This window comes from Convolutriloba macropyga, chromosome 3 (assembly GCF_964194025.1).
Source record: "Convolutriloba macropyga chromosome 3, txConMacr16.3, whole genome shotgun sequence".
In the NCBI taxonomy this organism is placed as follows: domain Eukaryota; kingdom Metazoa; phylum Xenacoelomorpha; order Acoela; family Convolutidae; genus Convolutriloba; species Convolutriloba macropyga.
In genome coordinates, this window is record NC_134470.1 from 19,796,048 (window position 1) to 19,823,017 (window position 26,970).

Below are 26,970 nucleotides of genomic sequence, written 5' to 3' on the forward strand. Positions count from 1 at the left end.
TCGTTCGGTGGAAGAAGTTTTCTTCGGATTTGACTAGTCGGTTATTTTCGATTTTCAGTTCACCTCTACAGTGCTGCCTTGTCCTCTCGTCTTCAAGGGTTTTAAAATCTGTCGGAATATCAAATTCATCACGTGTAATAGCTAGGAAGAGAAGAAGATCATGCAGTTCAACGTAGTGACAGAGTGGGAAGAAAGAATTAAAAGTCAAAGCTGATTATCTAAAGAAACGCAAACGCTCCTTCTAATTAATTGAAAGGACTCCTTATTTTGAGAATGTTTCTATCAATGCACCCTAGGTCCGGTTCTCTTTACAACAGAACAAATAAAGGTTGCTTAATTTCAGAGATATATAAGATTCCAGTCTGAACAAAAATGGTGTAAACACGGCCAACAAATTGTGCACGAAACGAAACTCAGACAAGTGATGAAGAGAGATTTGAAACACCTTACTTTATCGAGCGCAAGGTATCACAGACAGCAAAACGAAATTTGAAACTGAACTCGTAACCGGGATACTTATTTCCAGTAGTTGCCTTTCATTATTGTTGCAGATTTGTGAAGAAAGAACCATATTCAAAGACGAAGAAAACGCATTGGTTGAGCAATACAAGCCATTAGGTTGAATTTGTAATCTCTTTAAAAAATAGCTCCAGAAAACAGAGATCAACAATAATAGGAACCCTCTCAAACCCTGATATTATTTTCAAATTTTACAAATTCGAAGCTAGGATTCTATAATTTATTTAACCTATTTTCAAGGCAGCTTTTTAGAGGGCTGACATCACTGGAAGAAAGATTTAACTTATTAAATAGTGACTTATTAAACTTATTAGATAGAGTGTCTTTTCAAAATTTGAATGAATGGCCTTGTACTGAAGACTTCCAATGGGATGGTTCTAGAGACAAGCCTTGTATGTAACGATTGAGGTATCATATAATCAAACCTGCACCCACAAACCACCTACTTACAGCCGATTCGTAAGCTCGGGAATTAGAATTTGGGAAGTTCAATATCCGCTCTCCCCCTGGTAGACGATACAAACACTTACAAATTTATTCCAGCTAGAGATAAAAACTCACTTATTGTTCTCTTTCTGAATGTAAACAATTTGTATAATAGAACTGACGATTCTGAAGCTGACATAGAAATTGCAAACGATCTTGTTGAGTTAGCAAATAAATTTACAACTGCTGCGAAAAAAGTATTTGTCATCAGAATACCCCCGCGTGCTGAAAATTTTGCCAGAGCTCAATCACTAAACGATTTACTCACACAAAAAACGGACGTCAGCTGGAATCACTAAAATTTGTAGCTCCAATCACTATCTCAGAAGCAAAAAGTGTCGGAAAATCAGAGATTAGGTGCATCTGAACGAAAACGGACTCAACAATCTAAAAAATGTGCTCAAAGATGACATTCTTTACAAATTGTACGATCCAAGTTACGACGAAAAAATAACAGCCGACGACTGAGTGCCACAGTTCAGGATTTTGCAATTGTGGTTCCTTCAGTGATTAGTCAAAGCGTTTTTTTCTTTTTCTTTCTCTGCTCGCATTGACCTTAGGATTACATAGAGACAAAGAAAGAAACCTTTTGTTTTTTATTCTTTTTGCTAGAAGTGACTTTCTCGCAGTGATATTTTGCTTGCAGTGACCTTCAGGTTACACAGAGACAAAGACTAAACTTTCGAGGCTTTATTTGAAATCAAAATCATTTCAATAATGACAAAATCCAGTGAAAAAACGCCAGACCCTAAAAGTAGTAACAGGAAAACAAACTAGCAAAAAACACGAAACAGTTGTGCAACTTGCTCTAGCAAAATCAACAAACTCAAATTTTGTTGCGTTCACTGTCAAAAAACTTTGTGCCCAAAACCAGACTGTACTGGTTTCGACAAAAAGTTTTATCGACGTCTAAATCAAATATGAGAAAAATTACTCCACATTTGAAATGAATGCGCTGGGAAAAAAAGCAACACGACTTTAAAAATGGAATCAACCGATGATACAGCTCCAAATGACCAACTCAAAGAACTCCACCAACAAATCTCAAACTTTGCGTAGAGTTTAGAGCAAATTCACATATTTCCGGATAGTATGCAAAAGGAGATCACAGGTCTAAAAAACCCAAATGAATCTTACGCAAGTGTTGTAGGAGTAAACAACGCCGGAAAAGTAGTATACAAACCGCAGACTTTCAATCAAAAAACAAAAAACTCTTGTAACTAGAATTAGAGGAATCATTGAGTCAAAATCCAAGGAGGCTGCTGACAGAATGCAGGAGGACTTCTGCCAAGTAGAGCAAGTTTTAGATCACCTATAAACTGAGGACAGAAAAATCACCAAACTTGTGAGACTTGGAAAATAAAATTTCGAAAACAAAAGAGAAAGAGTAATCCTTGTTCATACAGCAAGCGAACTTAGTAGAGACCTAATCTTGATATCAGTCAGCCGCTTGAAAGACTATAAGTATCACGATAGATCAATTTATATCATTCCTGAATTGTCACCCGAGGACGCAAAAAAGAAGAAAACAAAGCTTTAATGAAAAGGCGAGAACTGATCATTAGCGGAATAGGTTCAAAAGTGCTTAGGATTTCGATCTCGAGAAGAAAGAAGGCGACAATTGGGTTATCATTCCAAACGTCAATGAAGAATGTCAAACGAGTGAAGAATGATTACATAGAAGCGCTAAAGTAGTCACCGTCAATGCTCGAAGCCTGCTAGATCTAAAAAGACGAACAAGTTTCGCTAACAGTCTTTCTAATTGAGAGTATGACATTGTATGCATAACAGAAACATGGATAACTGCTGAGGTCACAAACGAAGCACTATTTATAACCTTTTATTTTATATATCGAAAAAAAAAGAAAAAACACTGACTTCAAAAGTAAACATGGGGAGTTCTAATTGCTGTAAAATCATCCCTTAAACACAGAAATGTGGATATTCCTTTAATCCATGATGACTCCATTGTTTTTAAGATCAACCTTTCAATGTCTTCTCTTATAATTAGTTGCAAATACAATGCGCCCGAGCAAATCAACTACCAGTGGGCAGTAAATGATTTCCTAAACCGTCTTGAAAAATTAAAAAACTTTATTGTGGACACCAATTCTTTAGTTGTGCTTACAGGTAACATCAATTTTACAGAATTTTCTTGGCCGAACATGACTTCAACAAAAGACTACGAAAAACTAATTTTAGATCTTTTTATAGAAAATAATCACTCAAATGTAGCTCCAAGTCAACTAGAAATAGTACTCACTTGTACCTACGACCGTTCGCTTTACAAGAATTTTAGTGTTAATAGCAAACCGTGCTCCGACCATTTTGCAAATTGTACTCAAATAAACCTTCTATTTGTTGCAACATTAATTCAAGCGATAGAAAAGATTGCCTCTAATAATACTGATCGGAAAGTGTTTAATTACAAACTTACAATTGATCCATTCACTTGTTTTTGCTACAGTAATATCGATTGTCTTCTCGAACAATTCTACACATGGCTACGCAATAAAATAAGAGAAAATATGCGGCTTGTCACTAAACATCGGGCAAGTTTACAACCATGGATCTCAAATGGAACATACAATATGATAAATAAACTAAAAATTAAAAAGGGAGTTGCAAAATCTAATCTCAGCTTCAAACTGAACATTATAAAACTAGAAATAGAGGTTTGTAAAGCGGTTGATAAAGATCTCTCAGTTTATGAAGCCGAATTTTTTGAAAGCCGACAATTCAGCAAAATACAAAAATATCATTTATCACTTTGCAAAAATCCAAAAGTACCTCCTAAAATGTTTTGGAAGGGTATGGAGCTAACCACCGATAAACAGAAAGCTGAGAGCTTCAACTTCTTCTTTGCGAGCGTCTTTAATCAAAAAACAGAAACACCAACAACATGCAAAAAACAAAATCTCAATTTCATCAAATTTGATTCCACAAAAATCGAAAACCTGCTCAAAGACCTTAATTACACAAGTCTACTGGACCAGATTGAAATGGAAATTTACTGCTGAGAAATTGTAGTAGTTCAATCGGTAACATTCTTGTACCAAACAATACTGAATAAGGGAACCTATCCTATATATTGGAAAGTCAGCCAAATAAGTCCCATTTTCATAGACCCTAAAAAATCAGATGTAACTTGCTAACGACGCATAAGTGTTTTAAACTGCATGTCCAAGGTACTCGAGAAAATTATTTTTGATGAAACATACGAACTAGTAAGACGAAAACTCTGTGAAAATCAGTTTGGCTTCAGGAAAAATCGATCGGCAACTTTGCAGTTACTAATTTTTCTCGACACAGTGTACAAAAGTTTGATAATGCAGCTACCAAAGACCTAAGCATTTTATGTCTTGATTTTGCACAAGCCTTTGACACTGTACCACATAATACTCTGATACAAAAGCTTTATAACATTGGCGTTGGAGGGAAGTTATTTCAAATGATATCGTCGTATCTAACGAACCGCAAGCAATATGTGAAAATCAACAATGAGGTGTCTGATTTGATAGAAGTCACCAGTGGTGTCCCGCAGGGTTCTATATTAGGACCTATTTTGTTCATTAATTCCATCAACGACTTACCTGAAAACCTAACTGAAGTAATTTGCTATGACTTTGCTGATGATATGAAACTGATAAGTGAGAAGCAATGCAATACTGAAACCGCAGTTTCTAGTTTGTCAACTTGGTGCAAAGAAAATCAAATGAGATAAAATTATAAGAAAACTCACCTCCTGAACATCAAGAAAAATATAACGGCGTCTATTGACAACCATAAGCTAGATCAAGTTAACATCAGCGAGACCTTGGGTTCCAAGTTTCAGAAAACCTAAATTGGAATAAAAACTGCTCCTTTAGAAAACAAAAAAGTTTTTGTGCTTTTTCAAGCTTAAAAGAAATTTTTCTCAAAAAGGTGAACAAAAATCTAAACTGAACGCTTATTTAGGTTACGTTGTACCGATAGTTACGTAGTGATCACACGCAGGGTTTCCAAATAAATCGCAAATGAAAGAATTTGAAATGTTACAAAAAATCGCCACAAAATGGATTTTGAGCGAAAAGCAGAGCTATTAACAGCAGCTCGTTACTTTGAATTTGTTGCCTCTCAGCCTTTATATTGAAATGCACGACTTATTATACCATATTGCTTCAAAAAAAAACAAGGTAAATACGACGTTGAACTAGAGAACTTAGCCAGTATTCAGGAAATTACCACTCAACATAGCCGATGAGAACTACAAATAAACACAAAATGATTAGTAAGAAGCGACGAAATTTTTTTCCACCGGACACAAGTTCTCTACAATTTAGTGCGCAAAAATTCTTCAAATTATGATAGAAGCTTAAATAAAAATTTAGTTACAAAAAATTTTTGGTATTATTTCGGCAATCAGTACACAGAGGAAAACAAATGCACTTGGTGCATTTTATGCAAGTGTGGAAACTGCAACATTAATCAGAAATCTGGAATCTGGACAATTGAATGGGAGCGATACACTGAAGAACGAACATCGAAGCCTAATTTACTACTACTACTACTACTACTACTACTACTACTATTACTACTACTACTACTACTACTACTACTACTACTACTACTACTACTACTACTACTACTACTACTGCTACTACTACTACTACTACTACTACTACTACTACTACTACTACTACTACTACTACTACTACTACTACTACTACTACTACTACTTCTAATACTGGTCTTACTGAATTGTCAAAGACGTGTGTTTAAAGAAGACTTTTTAAAAACAACAAAAGATATCTACACTCCGTCTAACTAATCGAGGGTAATTATTAAGTGAAAAAAATTATACTGTAAAAATGTTGGACAGTGTTTCACAGGTCTGTCTCCTATGTCCATTTATTTTTACAATTGTATTAAAAAACTAACTGATACATTATTGAACAGTACAGTTTTCCTCTTAGAACAAAATTTATATTTCTGACAAGGAACAAAACTGGTTTGAACGAAGATATCAAATTAGGTGAAATGTGCTGCCTGAAAAAAAATTGAATCTGAACAAAAGTAAGTAGTACTTGCTGCCAATTCGAAACTCATCAAAACAAGTACAGATCATGTCAAATCAGATTAGGTTAGAAATCAAGCCTGAACAAAAAGATCTTGGTGTGGAGATGGTAAAAAAATTTTACTGCAAATTTAATTCAGACACGCGATTCGGCAACGCTTGGTTACGCTCTTATTTTATCAAACGCAAAGTATCAGAAACTGCCAAAAATGTCATTGAAACGGAAATTTTTAACGCTTGTTTTGATCCCTGTAGTTGCTTTTTCGTCGTAATTCTGAAAGTCGGCAACAAGAAATGAAATTCGAAAACCGAAAAAATAACTTGGCAAAGTTTTATAAAAACTCTGGATACCAATAAAATCTGTGAACCACAGAGCAAGTGCTACCAGCAATAGTAAAAAACCTAAAAATGATTTAATGATTTGCAAGGAATCAATGATGCATTTCATCATGATCGGGGACTGGTGAAGTAATACCCATATTCGAACAGGACGATGATATCGAATTGGTTAAACAATGGAGGCCAAAAAATTAATTTACTGACGTCTTCACAAAATTTACATTTTGAGTTACACAGAAATGTGAAAACATCTTGCAAAATTTTCAGAGCGCCTCTAGAATACAGGGATCCGTAAAAAAAACAAATCATCGCACTTCTCGGCAATCACATGTTGAAATTTCGCGTATAAACTTTTAAACTTCATATATCCTGTTTTCAGCGAAATATGCGAGAGCCCTCACATCAGTTGCGGGAAAAGAATACCGAAGAACCCGTGTGACAAATTGACACAGTTAGACGCAGTTTTGTTGTCAGTTCTCACTCTCACCAAAGAATTTTCAGCGGGGACATAGAACTGTATCCGAAGAATGCAGAATCAGTCGGGACAAAAAAATCCAGTAAAAAAATTGCAACGCTTGCTACACTTCACGACACTAAAAACTAACATACTCAAAAAAAGCAGGCATGATCAATAACTGTCTATCTTTGAATATGCTGTTTTTTAGCAGGAATTTTAAACGTAGTGAATTATTAGGATCCAGTGTACCTATAAAATCAACTGAATTTGTGTTTAAACTTTCTTTATTCATTTTATATCAAACAACTACTTTAAAAAACTTAAACCTAAAGCAAATAGTACAGACTATCAAACAGAGCTTAATTTTATTTACTGCTAGAGTAATTGGAAATTTGTGCTTGCCTTTAGTTTTTTTCCTGCGGAATGAAATTTGAAAACCCAGGTGTTTTTGATGTTACCGAAAGTTACGTCATGTCATAAACGCAGTAATCTTGTTGTAGTTTTTGTTCACAAAGAATTTCCATTACTCCTAATTTCGATTTTTTTTACCCTTCATTTAATGTGAAGGAATTATCTATTGTTCATATAATGTAAACATTAACTATGCTGCAATTGAAAACAACTGAAATTGTTTGTACCCAAGAGTTGTTTTGTTAAAAAGAAAAATTCGAAAAGCTGTTTGAACGATAGAGTCAGCACATGCATCCCTTTGTACAGAGATACTGTATAGTTCATCCTGGGCCATTATACAAACGGATATCAGAAACACAAGAAACACTGTTAATAAAGGAAACTCCGAGAACAGCAATTGTCGATTCTTAACAAAAAACTGCTGCTTTGCTGGTAAATTTGATATATATATATATATATATATATATATATATATATATATATGTATATATATATATATATATATATATATATATATATATATATATATATAGACTAAAAATCCTTTGACATCAAATAACAACTTCAGGAACAAAATAATTTTTGCGATATAAAAATAGGTTTTGTGATGTAAGGAACTGCAGCTTTTGAAGAATTTTGTTCGGAGAATCAAAATGCTTTTTGTTTAATATTTTGTACTGGTTGCTTTGAATCCTCAGAAAAAGACGACACCATGATCGGACGGATTAACGTACATTTAAGCTCATACAAGTTCAGACAGCTTGCACGCAGCATATTTATCTGTAGTGGCGGCAGTGGTTTCAAGCGTTTAAACAAGATGTGTGATGTTGTGATGGAGGGAACAATGATTGGATTAAACAATTTTTCAATATTTTGACTCTTGATGAAAAAGGAGGAAAAATGATAAAGAAGAAAGAAGAAAAAACTATTTTGAAACGATAATTCCGTTGATTAACACGCCACATGTAATAGCTAATTTTATAATGAAAAAATTAACTATGGCTTTAAACTACAATTTAAAAGTTAAAAAGATAACCAGAACTAAAGTTAAAAATTTAACCATAGCCTTAGAAAAAATGGTTAAACGACGTTTTCAGTGTATAGTAGAAAATACTAGAGGACTGGAATTAGCCAGCAGAGTAAATTATAATACAATTTTTATCTCCGATATTTCTCGCTTAGTGAGTTTTTTGAGATGTGCGATGGTTTGTTAATAAATCAATATTAACCGTAGGCAAAGATCACAACTGCTCTCTCAATTAGTACAAAAGCCAATTCGTTTAACTTTACGGATTTTTGCCGTTTGCGCCCGTCCCTAAAACATTATGGAACACCCAAATAAAGAGGGCGTGGCATTACAATGTAAATCAATAGGTAAAAAATGGGTTTTATTTTGCCCCCCATTAGAGTTTATGCCAGCAGGTTTACCAATTTTGTGTTATATAGCAAGAGGGTATAAGTTATATGCCCTCTGAGATCAGAGGCGTAGTGACCCTAAAGTTCTTCTTAATGCCCTCAGGATGATTTTAAAGCGGAAGTTTTTTAATTTTACCTTTCAGAGTACTTTTAACAAAAAAACTTTTGTGAATGCAAATGGAGATAAAACCGTGGGCTCATCCGGTATCGCAGTTCATAATATCATTTAGACCCATGTGAGATGCTGCCTTCAACATATTTTAATTTTGCTAAATTTAATTTGTAATAATCTTTCATCGAGCTGAGTTGTATTTGTAATTTCTGAATTCAACTAGTTGAAACCATTCAAACTTTTCAAAAGATTTGGAACAGATTTGAGATCCCCAGTTAACTACAAATGTATTCTATAGGGGGAAACAGAATAGTTCCCAAGAATGTTTTCCGTTTGTACACCACAGTACGTTTTGCAAACCACCCCCATGTTGCGTCACGTGATGTTACGTAAACCATTGTCATGTTGTGGCATGAGCTCTTTTTTTGGGTTGCAATTGATGATCACATACTACAAACCACAGCAACTACAACAGACGAAGAGTAAGACAATAGAAGCAACGTGAGAAGCAGGAGAAGCATTGGAGAAGCTAGAGACGACCTGAGAAAGAAAACGACCTGAGAAGTGACAAGACGTGCTCTAGTAGTGCAGAGGCAGGCAACAGACGAAACATATATATATATATATATATATATATAGATATAGATATAGATATATACGACGTTAATGAGATATAATCCGACTCCCGTGACGCCGGTTGTTTTGAGCAAAATTTTGACATATTCTCCTCAAAACGCAATTTTTTCCCTATTCTTGAGCATGAATAACCTTTCAGCCCACAACAGCGTACAACCGTAAACAGGCAACCCCTTTCACCCTCCCCAAAACGACTCATATGAACCGACCCACTCCGATGATAGCATAGATTCGGGTTTGAGATAGATTTGGGTTTAGATGGAAAAAACAACACGAAAAACCATCTGAATACGGTACTACTTTAACCAAAACCCTAAAACGGCCCCTGACGCACGTGATAAAACCGAAGACGCAAAAAACGTCCTAATGTAAAGCAACAAAAACAAACCATCAATTGCCAACGAATTCTGTACGAAATTTTGAGGGAGAACGACCACGACTAGCGGCTTTTGCCAATAATCAAAGAGAGCCGTGCAGTGTAAGAGAAATGCCAATGAGAAATGGTTTCTCTATAAAATCCAAAAATGAAAAAGCATCCCAATTGTTTGCAAAACAAAACATTAAACAAGAGTTTTAAAGATACAAAATGAAAGTCAACAACAACAAAAACAAAAACAAAATCCAGTAAAAAGCAACCTCATGCTTCAATAAAATTCGCTAGACGTCAGCCTAAGCACAATTGAAATTCAATTAAACCAACAGGGAGTAAAGCTCGAAAAAATTTTTAGAGTCAAATGCAGCGTAACAAATAAAAAAACAGGACTAGTTAGAGTCCTAACTAAAGATAAAAACCAAGCAAAAATGCAATGATGAATGTTGTTGTATTGTGCGTTCAAAAATTCGAATGCAAAACTTCAAAACAACAACCAAAAGTAGTATAGTGCTACGAATGCCAAGCGAATCGTCGCGTAGCAGCAAACAGAGACAACGCGCAAAGATGTCCAAGATGCGATTGACACCACCAAATCAAAAAATGCAATCAAAATGAACCTTGCTGCGCATATTGCAATCAAAAGCACAGCGATTTTTATAAAGGCTGTCGAAAACACAAAGAAGCAAAACAACGAACGCGCGCTGCTTCATATGCAGAAGCTCTCAAAAATAAACCAGAAAACAAAGAGTAAGAAAGAGAACAAAAAAGAACAAGTAAGGCTCAAACACAAATCGAGAAAAATCTCAAAAGTATACTAACAAGTCTTTTTAGCAAATTTAAAACAAAAGAGAGCAGATAACGAAAAATGCAATTGAGCCATTTAGAAGCAACCGAAAGAGCCAAATTGACCATTTGAAAGTAAACTTACAAAACTCATTAAAACAAAATGAAAAAACCAGAGACAAAATTTGGAAAACAGTCATGGAAACACAACAAAAGTGTTATGTGAAACATTAAAAACAACAAAGTGACAATAGATGAAAAGAAAATGAGACAAACAAACGCTAAATAAGCTCAAAAAGAACAGAACTAATACCAGAACATTCAGCACTAAAATAAACAACATTTTGAAATAATTTTAAAATCAGAACCCTTTAAAATTAGAAATAAAATGTCTTAAAAACAAAAATTACAAAAAACGCCAAGAATAACGCAACTAAACTGTCGCAGACTAAATTAAAATAAAATTGAAATAGTAGATATAGTGGCAAAAAAAGTGACAGGGAAAAATTTTTAATACTAATCAATTATGAAGCTACGCACAAAAATGTTGGAGCACTAGATGTGCACATAGCGAACTAAAAACTAAAATGCTCATTTGATAAATTTTATGCCTTTAATGCAAGCCCTGGTGATCATTATCTAACTGTGAGCACCTACATTATAGATAAACCAATCCAATTACATAACAATGTTAACTGGGAAATAAACAAAAGTCATATCTTGCATAGTCAGATAACCTAAACGGGAACATAAAAAAAACAAAAAATAGACTCAGAAAAAACATAGACTAAATTACACAAAACTTTCAAGCTGCATTCAAACAAAGCATATATATGAATAATCACAAAACTACAAACCACCAAACCAAAAAATTGACAACAGAAAAACATAAGTTGGAAAAAAGAAACAAATTAAGAAGACACTACGAAAGAAATACAACCCAACACCAAATAATATTCTACAAAATCAATAAACTCACAAAAAAAAGTAAAGAAAATAAGTAAAGAAAGCACAACGAGGCAACAAATGAAACTAATTGAGAAACTAAACCAAGCAAGCATATTTTATAACTTTTGAAAAAATGCAAAAATTTTACTTAAGCAAAATCAGAAAAACGACGAAAAGTTACCAATGAATAATCAGGAAGCAAGCTGCAGATGCTTTAGCTGAAAAACTATAAACAACAATGAAAACAAACGAATCAAAAACAGATAAGGCAAAACACCAACAGCAAAATTGTGTCACTATATATAAGAGAAACAAACATCAAGGCAAACAATCTATGTGCAGAAGAAAGAAAACAGCCAGAAGTAAAACCAAAAAAATTTAAAAGTATGTTAACAAATTGCACAAATACAGCACACGGGCCTGACGGAATAAGCTATCAGATGATAAAACATCCATCATTAGAAACAATAGAGATATTAGCGCAAACAATACAAAAATCAATACATTTAGGACTTGTACCAGCCAGCCCACTGGATAACTACGACTGTAAAAATGATTCCAAAATTAGGAAACGATCACAAAACGATGAAGTGACACAGACCATTATCATTAATATCCTGCCTTTTATTAAATTAGGCGAGAGCTTTTTAATGAACATTTGGTAACTCACTGAGGAAAACTAAACCTGTTCCGAGATCAACAGAGCGCCTACAGATCTGGCAGATGCTTTACAGGCAATCTTCAATCGCTAAAAGGAAAAACAACAACAAGCTTTAAATGAAAAGGTTCCCAATTTGCTGCCTTCGTAGATGTTGAGCAATTTTTTGACACTGTATTGCACAAAGATATTCCATTTAAGCAAATTCAGATTAGCACTCCATGATGGATCACAAAATTGACTGACAGCTTACTAAGTAACGAAAAAATTAAAGTAAAATATTTCCAAGCAGTTTCTAAAAGCTTTCCAACCGAAGCAGGATTCCCACAGGGCGCATTATAAGCCCAAAAGTGTTCAATATTTTTATAAGCAATTTGAATTGTACACATACATCAATTTCACAATAAGCAGATGATATCGCTATACACTATACACATGAAAAACAAGAAATAGCTACTAAACTACTGCAAATCGGAATCAAACACTCAGAAAAATTGTGCGATAAATGAAAAAAAATTCCTCAACTCGGGAAAAACAATTTACGTTATATTCACTAGTCAAAAACTGAACTCAAATCTGAGACTATGATTAGGGTCAAAAGACATTAACGCAAGCAAAGAGGCAATATTTTTTGGTCTTGACCTCAATTATAAATTGACCCGGACAAATCATGTCAACAAAATAGTCAAAAAAATGCAACAGAGGATCAACATGCTCAGTCATCATCAAGCAAAAAACATGAAGTCTATTGAAATAATGTACCTGTATAATATCCTTATGCAATTATAAAAAACAATGATAAGACCACTATACATGTATGCAAAGTCAGCTGGGGCAAACGTAACAAAAACTGATGTCAACGAGATACAAAAAAAAAGCAAAAAGAAACAAAACTATAGGAGTTGCATATAACCTGCCAATGTGGACGAGTATAGATGAACTAAATCAAATACGAAATTTGGTAACAGTACGCAAAACGAACTCAGAGATAAAGCTCAGTAAAGCTTGCAAGCGCTACCAAACGAAATAATGAAGCCAAAAATATAGTAGAAAAACATTTGTTAACTTGGAGCCAGATCAGGGTGTATCAGACTCTTTTGCAAAACTTTTTATAAAGGGAAAAAATCAAACAGCAGTGAATCCGGACATGTTGGGTTATGATTCGAGACGTTAGCTGAAACCATTCAAAAGGAAAAAGATTAAAGAAAAAGAGCAGAAAGAAAAAAAGAGAACGCAAAAACTAAGAGAAAAAATATTTAAACAAAGCTAGTTGTGGAAGTCTTGGGGTATGTCTCGAGACGTTAACTGAAAACATTCAAAAAAAACAAAAAATAAAAAATAAAACAGCAGAATAGAAAAAACAACAAAAACTAAGGTAAAATACTAAAACAAAGCTGGATGCAGACGTCTTGGTGTATGACTCGAGACGTTAGCTGAATGCATCAAAAATAGTGGCAAGTTTTTTAAAAACCTAAATCAAAGGAAAAAATGAAAAAGAAAAACGTGGATGTAGACGTCTTTAGGTATGACTTGAGATGTTAGCTGAAGCTATCAAAAAAGTATCAAATTCTCTCAGAAAACTAAATCAGAGCAAAACATGTGGATGCGGACGGCTTGTGGTATGACTCGAGACGTTAGCTGAAACCATACAAAGTACACTACCCGGGCTAAATTTTTGTTTGTATATGCCTTTTCAGCACCCGACATGCCTTTTCAGAACCCGAAAAACCAAAGAACCGATGGACACCACATCAAAATGATCAATGTGGGAGACTAGACTGATCAGGGGAATCAGTCTAGTTCTTGAGGCTGATCTTGATCCAGGGCGCCATTAAAGGGGGGCAGCATGATCAAGAGAGTCATGCCGAGGCCTTGATACTGGCCCCCACTCTAACTCCAGGTTACCAGTATGGGAGGGCAGAATGATCGTGGGAGTTATGCTGAGGCCTTGATACTGGTCCCACACTCTAATCCCGCTCAACAATAACCACTCATCCCCGCGATTTTGAAAACACCCGCCCAAATAGGAGGCACAAACCACAAGCCGTTGTATTTTCAGTGCACCAGCCTGCTATTCCTCTGAAAGGGAGGACTGGCTGTCGTTGATGATCTCCTTCTCTTTCTCCGGCTTTGTTTTTGTCTTCTATTCGCTACAATTATCAAAACCAACGACAAGTCACTGTACTCTCAATGCACAAACCGTTTGCTTGTCATCTGAAAGGGGGACTGGCTCCCGTGGTGTACTGAGTGTGCTTATCCTTCTTTTTTTTGTTCACTCTTTTCTTATTTCTCTATTCTTCTCTAAAAACTCTATTCCTTCACTCTCCCTCTCTATCAAAATTCAACCCTTTCTCCCACTCCAAGGCTCCCTCTATCCTCCTACACAACAAAGAGACGTTAAATCCCACAACCAAGTATGTCATCCAAACCAATCTGCCTCTATCGTCCGGACGAGAACTCAACATAAACCAACCGAAACAAAGGAAAATACCAAAAACAAATGCAAACCAAAGTGAAAGCGCAGTTTAAAAGGTGGCGTAAAGTACCACCTGAGAAATCGCATTTAGTAGTTAAAAAATAATTGAACACATTAAAAATCAATCGCAGGGGATGCAAATAATTTTCACTCAATAGGCTTGGGCTCAAACTGAAAGGGTTCGCAATTCAAAGGAGTACCATTTCATAGCGATTTTTCTCTTTCCTTTTTGTTACCAGATGTACAAAAACACTTTATTCGATAACATAAGCAAGGGAGAATTGAAGAGGAATTAAAGATTTGAAGTACGAGGAAAAGTAAGTTTGCATTCTTCATTTCTATCTTAGAAACGTCACTGCCGCTTATCCGTTTCATGATACGCTTATTAATTATTCTCAAAAGAAATTTGTAGCAATTACATTAGTCCTGTCGGTCTTTTTGTATGCAATTTTTCGCTGGACGATTTTTCGTCTGACGCTTTTGACTTTTTGCCCTCAAAAACGGGATAAAGAGTTAGTGCCCAACGGGCATTAAGTGCACTTAGAGCCTTTCAGCACTTTTTCAGGTCAAACTGTTTGGGAGACTTGTATTTACACTTATGGTGTGAAGGGCGGTCCTTAGAGGCTGATGACACCCCCCACTGTTGATCCCCCATTGTCTGGCCCCTCCCCTCCACCGCGCTCTTGCCCCCCACCCTAGTGTTACCCCCCCCAATCTGCCTCTGTTGCACCCCCTAACTCCATTGCTAGCTACTGACGAACAACCGCTTGCTAAAAAACTTTTTTTTTGCTATTTTTTTCAATTTTTTTGAAAATTTTTTGATAATTTTACGGCTTTTATCGACCCTAGGGGTTGAAAAACCTCCTCTAGTGTTTGATATTAGGTTCTAGTTCATTGTTTCCAGTGGTAATGGAATGGTGTCCACACTTTAACATCACGAATTTTTGCAATTTTTTGTACAAAACGTGCAATTTTTTCAAATTTTTTGTCATTTTTTTCTATTCAGGTCATTCCAGACCCAGGGGCCAGAAAACATCCTCAAGGGGTTGGTAATAAGTTACTGACAGATTTTTATTGGCCGTGGAATAGTTTTTCAGCTTATTAATGCCACAAATTTTAGAAATTTTTTCTTAGAATTGTCTTTTTTTCAAATTTTTTGAAATATTATTTGTAGATTTTTAGATTATTCCAGACTCAAGAGCCAATTAACCTTCTCTAGGGTTTGATATTAGGTTACTGAAAAGTTTTTAGATTATATGGAATGTTTTGCAAGATTTTAACATCTCGAACTTTAGCATATTTTTTGATTTTTTTAGACTTTTTTTCCAATTTTTGACATTTATAGATTTTTTGAACCTCAAAAGTCAGAAAGCCCATTAGGGTTTGATAATAACTTACTAGGAAATATTTGTTGGTCATGGATCTTTTTAATATGACAAGTTATAGCATTTTCAATTTTTTTAAAGTTTTTTTTAAAAACGTTTGTCGTTTCTTAGGTGTCTCTGGCCTCCAGGGCCACGAAACTTCCTCTAGGGTTTGTTAATATCTTGCTGCATAGATTAGAGATGAAACGGAATGTTCCTCGAGATTTTAATATCACGAATTAAAGCACTTTATTAAATTATTTGCATTTTTCATGTTTTTTATTTTTTTTTTCCGTAACAGAGGCCCTCAAAACTCCTCCAAGATTTAATAATAAGCTGCTGCATAGTTTCTAGAATTAATGGGATTGTGATCAACATCTTTTATGACTCCAGTTTTTGTAATTTTTGGATAAAATTTAAAGTTTTCAAATATTTGGAAAATTTGTATGTTCCAAGTGTATGGATCTTTAGGAGCCTGTGAAACAATTTCTGGCTTGAAACGGATACCGGATAGTCTCTTGAGACAATGAAAAGATTCTTAAGATAATAATGTTTTGCGCAATGTCATCATCTTTGCGTAATGTCATCATCTCTGATCCTCATTATCAATGAGATATAGATGAAATGTTTTCTATCATAACTGATCTAACAGGCACTTTTTAGGAAACATTATTATTTGCTCTCAAAGGCAATTTATAGCAAATTTATTAACCGTGTTTGTCTTTTATGCAATTTTTTGCTTGGCCGTTTTTTCGTGGGACCCATTTGATATTCGTCTTCAGAAACGGGATAAAGATGCAATGCCCTGAAGTCACTAAACCGTGGCTAGCTGTTGATGAAGCCAACCGCTCGCCGGTCTTTTGAGAGAAATTCCCCAAACGTTAGTCGGTTATGTTTGAATGATTAAATTACATGAAATTCGGAACGCTTCACTTCACATTCTATTTTTTTGCTGTATATCGCGGGTCAAGGACGCTTAGGCGGCGCGCAGTTTTTGATGCTTCGATTAAAGCTGTGGTTAAAGAAGGGAGGCAGTTAGTTTGGCTCATCTACTTTCGTCATTAGTTGTTTGTTTTCTAATGCTGTCTGTCTTTTGTTCTACTTCCTCAGCTGATGTTTATATATAGTCATTCTATTGATAGATTTAAACAACACGAAGTCTTTTGTGAAGACGTAGTGCTGGGAGGACCAGCCAATATTCACCCAGTGTTGGGGAGGGGCATTTGTTAATTTATCTTTTTTAAAAAGAATTTTTATGGCTGTATATTTAATTAAATGACCTTTTACTGCAATATTTGATGGTGAATATAATGTCTCATAAATAAATGCGGTTCTAGTGAAAATTGCAGACATATCAAAATATAAAAGTTTTATTACTGGCAAATCACATTTGAGGTAATGGGAATATTGTTTTCTTATTTGCTGATTGCTTATCAATTTTTCCATGTTTTAAAATAGGATTTGAACATAACCTTAAATTGCGCAGAAATCGCGATAGCCGAAAGGGAAAAATGGGGGGTACTGGTCTCACGTTCGGTTGTAATAAATTCATATCAAGTCCCACGGGCCACTCACTGAGGCATGGCAATGGCCCGCGAGGCATGGCCATATGCGGTGAACAGTTTAATCTAGAATAAGGTTATGTTCAATTTAGGCTAGTTGAACGCATAAAGGTTTAGGGTCTTTCCCATTATAGCCCCCCCATCATGGTATAATTGCCATGTTTGGGGGGCTATAGGTTATCTGACCACTAAGCTGGGGGGCTATAATGGGAAAGACCCAAGGTTTATTGTTTTAAATTTCTCAGCCAATCAGATTCGTTGAAAATTCTACATTTTGGTACGTCTATTTGTTAAGACGTCACCAATAAATTCGACTTTTTCTGGATATTTCTAAGCTGTGGTTTCCTGATTAAATAGAATGAAAGAAACTGCCTCGTGAACGTCCTTGTCTCGAAGTACCCAGAATCAATTAAGCGAACGTGATTTTGGTATAGGTATGGAGTTTGCAACCTAGTGAGCAAACTCGAATTAAACTTTGAATTGTCAGAAATTTGGTGAATAATTCTTCAAAAAGAGGAACGAGCAGCCTTAGCCAACGTATGCCTTTACTCAAACAACCGAGAATTGATTCATTTATTTGCAACCTCATAGGTAACTGCTTCTCCACAAATCAAAGTGCTCAAATGCTTTGAAATTTTTCCAGGAAGTTATGTCAGTTCAAAAGTTTGATGTGATGATATCTTATCATCCTGATGATAATGGTTTAAAGAATTACATCACAAGTAAGTGAATTTTTCCGTCACTTCAAGAAAATTGATATTGGCATGTCTTGCTATAAACTAAAACTTTTCCACAGGCCAAATGTCTTCCTTGGGGTTAACTGTTTTTCATGCATCTTCAACGGATGTTTCGAAACGCGTCGAAGCGGTCATCAACTGCTCGGTTTGTCGTAAAAATTATCATTTGTAATGGGAAACTTATATTTGTGAGTTGTGTTTATCCTTCAGATTTTCTTATTTCAGGTGTTCGTCCTTGTGCTATCTGAGTCAAGTGCCAAAGAAACTCTTTGTAATGATGAGACTTCGTTGGCTTACATATCAAACCGTCCAATTTTCCCCGTCGCAACAGATGAATACCCCAGAATTGCAAAACATTTAGATTTTTCATTGTAAGTTTTACGGGAATTTTCTGGAGTTTCATAAAAATTGAAAAGTAGTAATTTCACAATGTTTGGCTATTGGTTTATTGGGCTGGCCTGCAACCTATTTTCTCCGTGTGCTTTGAAGCATTTGCTGGGTAAACTTGTGCATTGAGAATTCGAGGAAATTTTGACTTAACTTTGCTGACTCCTGAATAAAGCCGGAAAGAAGCCTATAGCTTACAAAGTTAAATCCAATAATTTTTTTATTCCTTTGGACGTGAAATTTTCAGTGATGATGATAGGGTCTCCTCTAGACCTGAGCTGCTGTTAAGCTGTGCTGTGAAAATAATTTTTGCAGTGATCGAATTCATAAAAAGGCATTGGAAATAAGAGATCTTATTGAAATCTTAGTGTTGGAAATTAGAAATTCGTTTGAGTTGTTGACAACGCTATACTATAATAATAATAATAAAAAATCAGTACTTAGGGTCAAGTCCAGGGTGAGTTTTAAGTCCCTAAGCAGTTTCAGTTACGCACTATATATCTAAAAGCGTTGTTGACAACGCTATTAAATATATTGTAATGATTCGACAAAGTCTATATGTGGAAGTTCCCATTTAGGGTTTTACATCATCAGTTCTTTTCTGTGAGCAGGAAGTCCTCTTTTCACAGCTCTGATTTTCCTAGCAACTTCTTTTGCTACATGTATCTACTGGACGTTAGATGGTTTTCAAGGTCAAATTTAAATATTTCGTTTTCCCAGAATTTGTCCAGTCTTGCTTTGAAAGAATTTACATTTTCACAATCAATCACTTCTTCGGGAAGTTCATTCCACAGTTTAACTATACTTTCCGTGAAGAAGTTGTTCCTCAGTTTTCCATTGCTTTTTCGAGTTGACAACTTTTTCGAATGTCCTCTAGTTCGGGTGCTCGTGTCCCTCTGGAGAAGAGCTCCTGAAATTTTGTGGAGCTCCTCTCCAATACGCTGAGTCGAGCCCCCCCCCTCAAAAAAAATCAAACAAAAAAAAATTTTGTACAGTTTGGCGGGACGAAGCTTCACCATGCTTGGCCTAAGTGTGAACCCAAAAGCGAAAGCCCCCTCAAAAATAAAAAAAAAATTGCAAGACCTGTTGGTAGGATCACTTGCATAAAAACAACATTGTTATCAACAACGATTTTATAACTAATTCAATTAGTGAACACCCGATCAACAAAAATGAAGCCTGCACCATAAACGAGCTGGTACAGATCATCACACTTATAATTCTAAAAACAGTGCGGTTGTATTTCTGTAACCTGGAAATACAGTGAGCGTCAAATAGGCTCTGTATAAGACAAGGATCCGAATACTGGACGCCAAAAATAAACTGATATCCAAACAAAAAAGACAAAAATTATATTGGCGAGCATATCAAAGTCAAGGCTCATAAATGTTAACTGCAATCTGCAGAGAACTCCATCCCTGAAACACCATTTCAACGGTGATTTTGATCTCATTCTGACAACTATTTATATTGGAACAAAACAAGGAGGCTCGATAATGTGCGTTAGCACATAATGTTTCGACGCCGCTCATCCACATTTTTTGGCTTAATTGTCAACCAAATGAGACAAAGATTGAAAACTTTCAAAAATACACATATCCTTCAAAAGTAATTGGTCAATGAGCTATTTGTCTTAAATGCAAACCGATGAATGAATTATTTACTGCCGCATTGGAGAGCCGATGATACTTGCTAGTTATAAAACTACGAGACAAGACAAGCAACAAAAAAGACAAAACATCAATTCCCGTCTAAAAACGACGCCGCTCGCCGCGCACATTTTGGGCTTAAATTCCTACTCAACGAGGAGGAAATTTGCTTCCAACTCAAATCACTTAGTAAAGTAAATAATGTCACATTAGAGGGCCGAGGAGACCTGCCTTTATTGAGAATACGAGACAAGAGAAACAATACGAAAAACAACAAAAGTTATTTGCATTCAAAAATCAAAATCTATTTAAAAAAAACAAGTCAAAATAGCGTCAAATAAAAGCCAAACTAAAATCTCACTAGAAAAGGCATGGGACTAGTACTTAATGAGACTCGGTAACAGGTAGTAAAAAAGCTTAAAAACGCTAAAATTGAAAATGCATTTATATTTGTGAACATCAATATTGTGTTATGTGACCTCTGAATAATGAATGTGCCTCTGTAACAAGTAGACAGAAAAACAAAAAGCGCGAAGTTAAAAAATACATTTGTATTTTCCAAAAACAATTAATTTCAAAGTAATAAAAACATTAGCTGTCAACTGAAATCTTTAAATAGGTTCCTTTTTTTCTCCAAACAAAGCCATTGAGATCTGTCATTATCCCAAAGTCTAAAAATGACAAATACAGACAAAAATGAAATTTATCTTTTTTGCGAAAAACAAATGTGATATTCGACCTGTATTTGATGACGCTAGGATAGAAGTGGACAAAGAACAGCCAAGTGCTAAGTTAAAAGACGTATATATTATATATATATATATATATATATATATATATATATATTACATATATATATATATATATATATATATATATATATATATTTATATTTATATTTATATATATAAATAATTATATATATCTTTTTAGCAATTGATTTCAAAGTGATCAAAGACTATAGCTATCATCTGAATTCAGTAAATAGATTCGTTTAGTCAAACATCGAAAGCCGCTGAGACATGAAGTCATCAGAGTTTTGTTATACGACTACAGAGAGAGAGAGAGAGAGAGAGAGAGAGAACGATAAAAAAGATGAAAACAATTTTCTTTAATTCTGCTAGAAGACGGTGCCGAAACCGTTAAAACATAACTTATGCTTTTCGTTTGTGCCTGTTTTAAAACGCGCATAATGTGAGATCTGTCCGGTAATTATTGTGACAATTCAAGAAAAAACCTCAAAGATGGGAAAATGTCGTAAAACTGCAATAAATATTAAATTTTAATCCATTTGAAAGACGAGGCGAACTTTATTTGCTGACCTTAAGCTAAAAGTTGACCAAAAGAGAAAAAGTGGCAAAGCTCAATAATCAAATATTTCTTTTGGAAACAAGTGCTTTCAAATGTCAAAACGACCTTAAGATAGGTTTCGGCCATAGATTATAGATAGGTTTCTTTGAAACTCCTTGCGAAGCCAAGTGGACCTGTCATTAGTAACCTTTTTTTTATTTGTTCTGTTCCATAACTAACAAAAAAAGCAGAAAGTGCAAAAAAAAACTTAAAAAATACAGGCTGAATACAACCCGAATTATGTTTAAGAAACAACGGTTAGACCAAAACAACTAAAACAACGGTTTGCTAAAGCTGTTCATCCATTAGAAACACTTAATTTTTCCAATTGTTTCGGATATGGATATTTTGACAAAAAGTCAGTATCAGAAATAAATGATGCTTTTTGGATGATTATCGAGTTAAATTAACAAAAAAAAACCTAAAAATTTAGTTCAAGAATGCCCTCAAATGAAGCGTATTACAACTAGCCTTCTTTGGAGTTAAAAAACATTGTGTCAATAGTTTTTAATTGTGTTAATCTGTCAAACAGAAGCTTATTTGGAGCCATTTTTGATGAAAAATCTGAAGTTTGAAAGATTTAGCCGAAAAATGGGATCAAACAGTTCAAGAACAATCTTCTATCTTTAGAGGTTAAGCGAACGACACAATCCTTAAGAATTTAAACATACTTTTGCAAAAAATTGCGTAAAAGTACGGAAAAGGTGAACAAAAACTATCGATAGACCTCGATAACTCCGTAGAAAAAAAACGAAATTAAAAAAAATCTTTTCAATTATATTTTCTACTTAGAAGAGTCTTTCTGAGGATACTGCTCATAAACTTCCACGAAGAATATATCAATTGGCCAGAATTGACTGAGCAGAAAAAAATCCATATGAGAATATAGTTCCTCCCCCACTAAAGTGTGTCGGAACAATAATTGTTGCAATACAGCGTTCTTTGCTCTGTACTTTTTAAAAAGAGTTATATCAAAAATTAAAGCATGCTGTGATTACGTCATGACCATTCAAACGTGCTCAAGCGTTCTGCCTATCGAAGTCCTTCTCAAAACAAAGAGTATAATATCCGTGCAACGTAGCTCAAGACACTGATCAACCTCAACTCCCAATTTCATTACACCCATAAATCGTGATTTAATATTCCTTTCACATATTAAGCAAATTCAGCTGCTGACGACTACGATGAAAACGTCGATTTTGATAAGGATGCGGTAACAACAATATGATTTTCGAAGAACAATTTTTTAATGACAAATATAGGCTACGAAAATCGGATAGCATTTTCTGATAGAAATAGTACGTTTGGGATCATTTTGCCCTGTTGGACGTTTTTTAAGCAATTCTTGTAATTTCTGTATGGCATCCGTGGAGTTTTAGTTGTACTTAATTGTTTAAGTAGTTTAGATTGTCTTTAGATTCAATTGATTTTTGCTTTGAGTTCTGTTTGTTGAAGAAAATGGATAATTATAATTAATTGCTCTCAAACGAAGTGTGTAGCAATTATATTAGTCCTGTGGGTCTTTTTTATGCGATTTTTTGCTTGGCCGATTTTTCGTCTGACCCAATTGACTTTTCGACCTCAAAAACGGGATGAACAGGCAGCGCCCAGCGAGCATTAAGTGCACTTAGAGCCTTTCAGCGCTGTTTCAGGTCAAACTTTTGGAGACTTGTACTTATGCTGTGAAGGGCGGTTCTTAGAGGTTGAAGACCCATCCACTGGTGCCCCAACCCCACTGTTGCCCCCCATTAGCCACCGGTGCACCCCCCACCCCCCCCCCCCCCCACCGTGTCTAGCTAGCTACTAACGAACAAGCGCTCGTTAAAAACACGCAAATATATACTAATTTGCTATTTTTTTCAAGCTTTTTGAAAATTGTTGATGTTTTTAAGATTTATCAGCCCTAGGTGTCAAGGAAGCTCCTCCAGGGTTTAATAATAGGTTACTGCATAGTTTCTTGTGATAATGGAATGGTTTCAACATTTTATAATCACGAATTTTATTATTTTTTCGACAAAACGTGCAATTTTTTCTTTATTGACATTTTTCTCTATTCAGGTCTTTCCAGACCCAGGGGCCAGAAAACCTCCGTAGGGGTTTGATAATAATTTACTGACAAATTTTTGCAATGAGATATTGCCCAGTGGGAATTAAGTTCTCTTAGAGCCTTTCAGCCCACTAATCTCCAAGTTTGCGGAATACCGAAACAACCATAAGAGTGAAACAAGTGAAAGAACAAGAAGGCGAAGAGAGAGGAAACGGAAAAAGAATCAGTTGATTGCAGAAGCAGCCCTCTATATTAAAAAATTAATGGAAGATTGGGCTACTTACTATAAACATAGTAAAACCATCAATGTTCCAAGATATTGAAAGCTTGGCTATGAACAAGGAAAACGGAGAATTTTGGGACAAAACTACACAAAAAAACATTCAATTGGACTGACTGGCAGACACGGGATTTCCAAGATCATTCATGGAGGACTCCAAAGCAAAAGCAATAAAAACAATACTTCAGCCCGAATAACATTTTAATTAAAAATACAAATAACAGGAAACTCAGGATCATGGGAGCAAAAAATTGCAGGATTCTTCTAGTTAACAATCTGCCACAAAAAGTAACGAGAAGAGACAGACTACTCATACTTGGAATAAGTCTAACAGCCTCCAAACCAACTGGTAAGACAATTGGCTACATAGCAATTTCTAGTATTGTACAAGACATAATAAAATGGATATTCAAAAAATATCCACATTTATGTGCTCGATTAGGTCGTTCAAAAATACATAGTCAAATCAAATTTCAAAAAAATTTTTTAACCCACGCAACATAAGGGAGGAGAGTACCATTACATCTACTTAAACGTGTGGAAAAGAGCTCAAGAAATTTATCGACGAAAAACAAATAATCAGATTAGAGAAGTTCAGACGAACAGTTCAGCAGCCCACTGGTAATCACAGTCAGAAAGGACAACAGCGGCACTACATTGAAAGCACCTAACTGTGTAAATAACAAACAAATATCAAATGCAAAGCGTCGACCACCCGATCGTCGCAGTCGCAAATTATATCTCCGAAAGGACCGGGAAAAGAACCCTTAATTCTCAAAACAGACTTAAAATATGCGTACAGCCAAATTCCTCTCGATCCGCAATTGCAAAAACATTGCAACTTCAACATCTTAGGAGGTAGAGCAACTGAAACCTACCGACTCCTAAACGGCTTATACGGCCTAACAGACATTCCTGTGACATTCCAAAAAACAATAGATTTTACTTTAAGAAGCAGCCATAACAAATTTGCAATCTTAGACATATTGGTAATAACTGAAGGCAGCATATCTGTTCGCGAGAAGGAATTAGCCAAAATACTCAATCTTCTAAACAAAGAGATTTTAGCAATTTAACTACAAAACTGCAATTTCTCAAAAACAGAAATAACATGGTTGGATCACAAAATATCACCAACTGGTATATTTCCAACATGAAAGAAGTGCGAAACAATAAATAAATTAGAACCACCGAAAAGATTGAAGCAACGCAGATCATTTATAGGATGCATACACCATCTGGTAAACTACAAACCAAAAATAGCCTTATTATCGCAACCACTCAGACCACTTTTATCAGAAAATAACACAATTCAAGGGATCAAACACTTCCTACGTAAAAAAATTTAAATCCAACTGGTTATCATAACCAATCAGAAAGCAGCACATAAAATGAACGATATGACGTAATTAATGCAAATGAAAACACTCACAAAGAAAACCCTTTAGCCCTATTTGTTCTATAAACAATCATTCAGAAAATACACATTTCAACTCGAATTTTATTGGCAATACCACCAGAAAAAATCCTCATAAAAAGACGTTTGATAAAAAAAAGAGAAAAAGAGCCCCAAAAAGAAACACAACCAAATGGAGGAGCCAATTATCAGTAACTCCCAAAAATTACTTCAAGACAATGGCACACAGACAGAAGTACATTCAAGTAAAGGAAAAAGATTAAATGCAATCCAAGAGGACAAACACTCAACAGAAATTGGTATTGTTGAGGAAAAAGGTTAAATTAACTCTAAAAAAAGTAAAATAAAAATGGTATCCAAAAACAACAACAGGCAACAAAATCCAAGCCGCTCACTACACCAAAGAGAAAGCAAAACACCAACTGGTTAAAGAACGAAGAGGGAAAAACGATGAATAGACCAAGAACCCCAAAGAAACCAAGACCAGGAGTAGCCTTTGCGAACAAGGCTAAAGAAGCAACACTGCAAACCAGAAAAGAAAATAGATCCTTGCTACTATGGGATACGACAAATGTGCAACCATCAGAAACTATAAAGATCTTTGATATAGATGGCGAATGCAACCCAATACAACAAATCATTGCTAGTAATGACCCAGAATTATTCATGTGTACATCACGGGATAGTCCCCCAGTTAATATCACACAGGACAAAGTTGACATCACTCCCGAGAACACTGAGAAAATATTCAAATCGCACAAATAAACACCTAGAATTGACAAAGCAGTAACGAAAATAAAGAAACCTAACGAGTCATAGTTTCACTATTCTTCACTAAAAGTTATCTTCGTCAACGATATAGAAACTTCTAGCACTGAAAACAACACCACAATCAAGGACGATCTGGCACTTACCCAACAACAAGCACTCATCCAACAACAAGCAGACATCACAATCAAACCACAATCGACAAGCATTCAGCCAGAACCAAGAAGTTAGCACCAATTTCCACACAACCGATTTGTACAACGGCATCAATTACAAGCAGAACCTCGCAAGAGTACCAAACTCCACCGACACATGACGACATTTCTGACCTAAACTGGGAAGATATAAGAGTTAATCGAAATGCCATAAATGCCATTTCGTCCCCATTTGGGGAAGACACACAGGGATTAGAGATTTGGAAACAGAAACCAAGAACCTACACTAATTACTTGAAAACACTCTAAAGATTAAGTTATAAAACTAATCATTTACATAGTCTGTTACCAACTAGTTGTTTACTGTTGTTTATTTCCTGCCATCTGCCAAACGTGTGTTAGAGTGTGTGTGCCGCGTCTTGCATTTTTGCAGACGAGAAAGATTGCGATTATGATAAAGTCGCCTTACAAATACTATCACACCTTCACTATCCACTACACAAAATACACAACCAATTGGTAGAAGATCACAATTCATCACTCAAATACACAACATTCACAACACCAATTGGAAGAGCGAATTC

The 26,970-nt window shown here is 35.2% G+C and overlaps 2 protein-coding genes across 2 annotated transcripts in view; both read left to right on the forward strand.

Moving 5' to 3' along the window:
* The window catches only part of LOC142336036 (uncharacterized), a 421,548-nt gene that overhangs the window by 341,059 nt on the left and 53,519 nt on the right, over positions 1 to 26,970 (forward strand). The window lies entirely within an intron of this gene.
* Positions 800 to 26,970, forward strand: part of LOC142336037 (uncharacterized) — a 40,903-nt gene continuing 14,732 nt past the window's right edge. The window contains exons 1-4 of the mRNA XM_075384529.1: positions 800 to 811; positions 18,238 to 18,318; positions 18,393 to 18,478; positions 18,559 to 18,704. Coding sequence (XP_075240644.1) covers positions 18,246 to 18,318; positions 18,393 to 18,478; positions 18,559 to 18,704 — 305 coding nt within the window. The 5' untranslated portion in view covers positions 800 to 811; positions 18,238 to 18,245. The remainder of the gene's footprint in view (positions 812 to 18,237; positions 18,319 to 18,392; positions 18,479 to 18,558; positions 18,705 to 26,970) is intronic.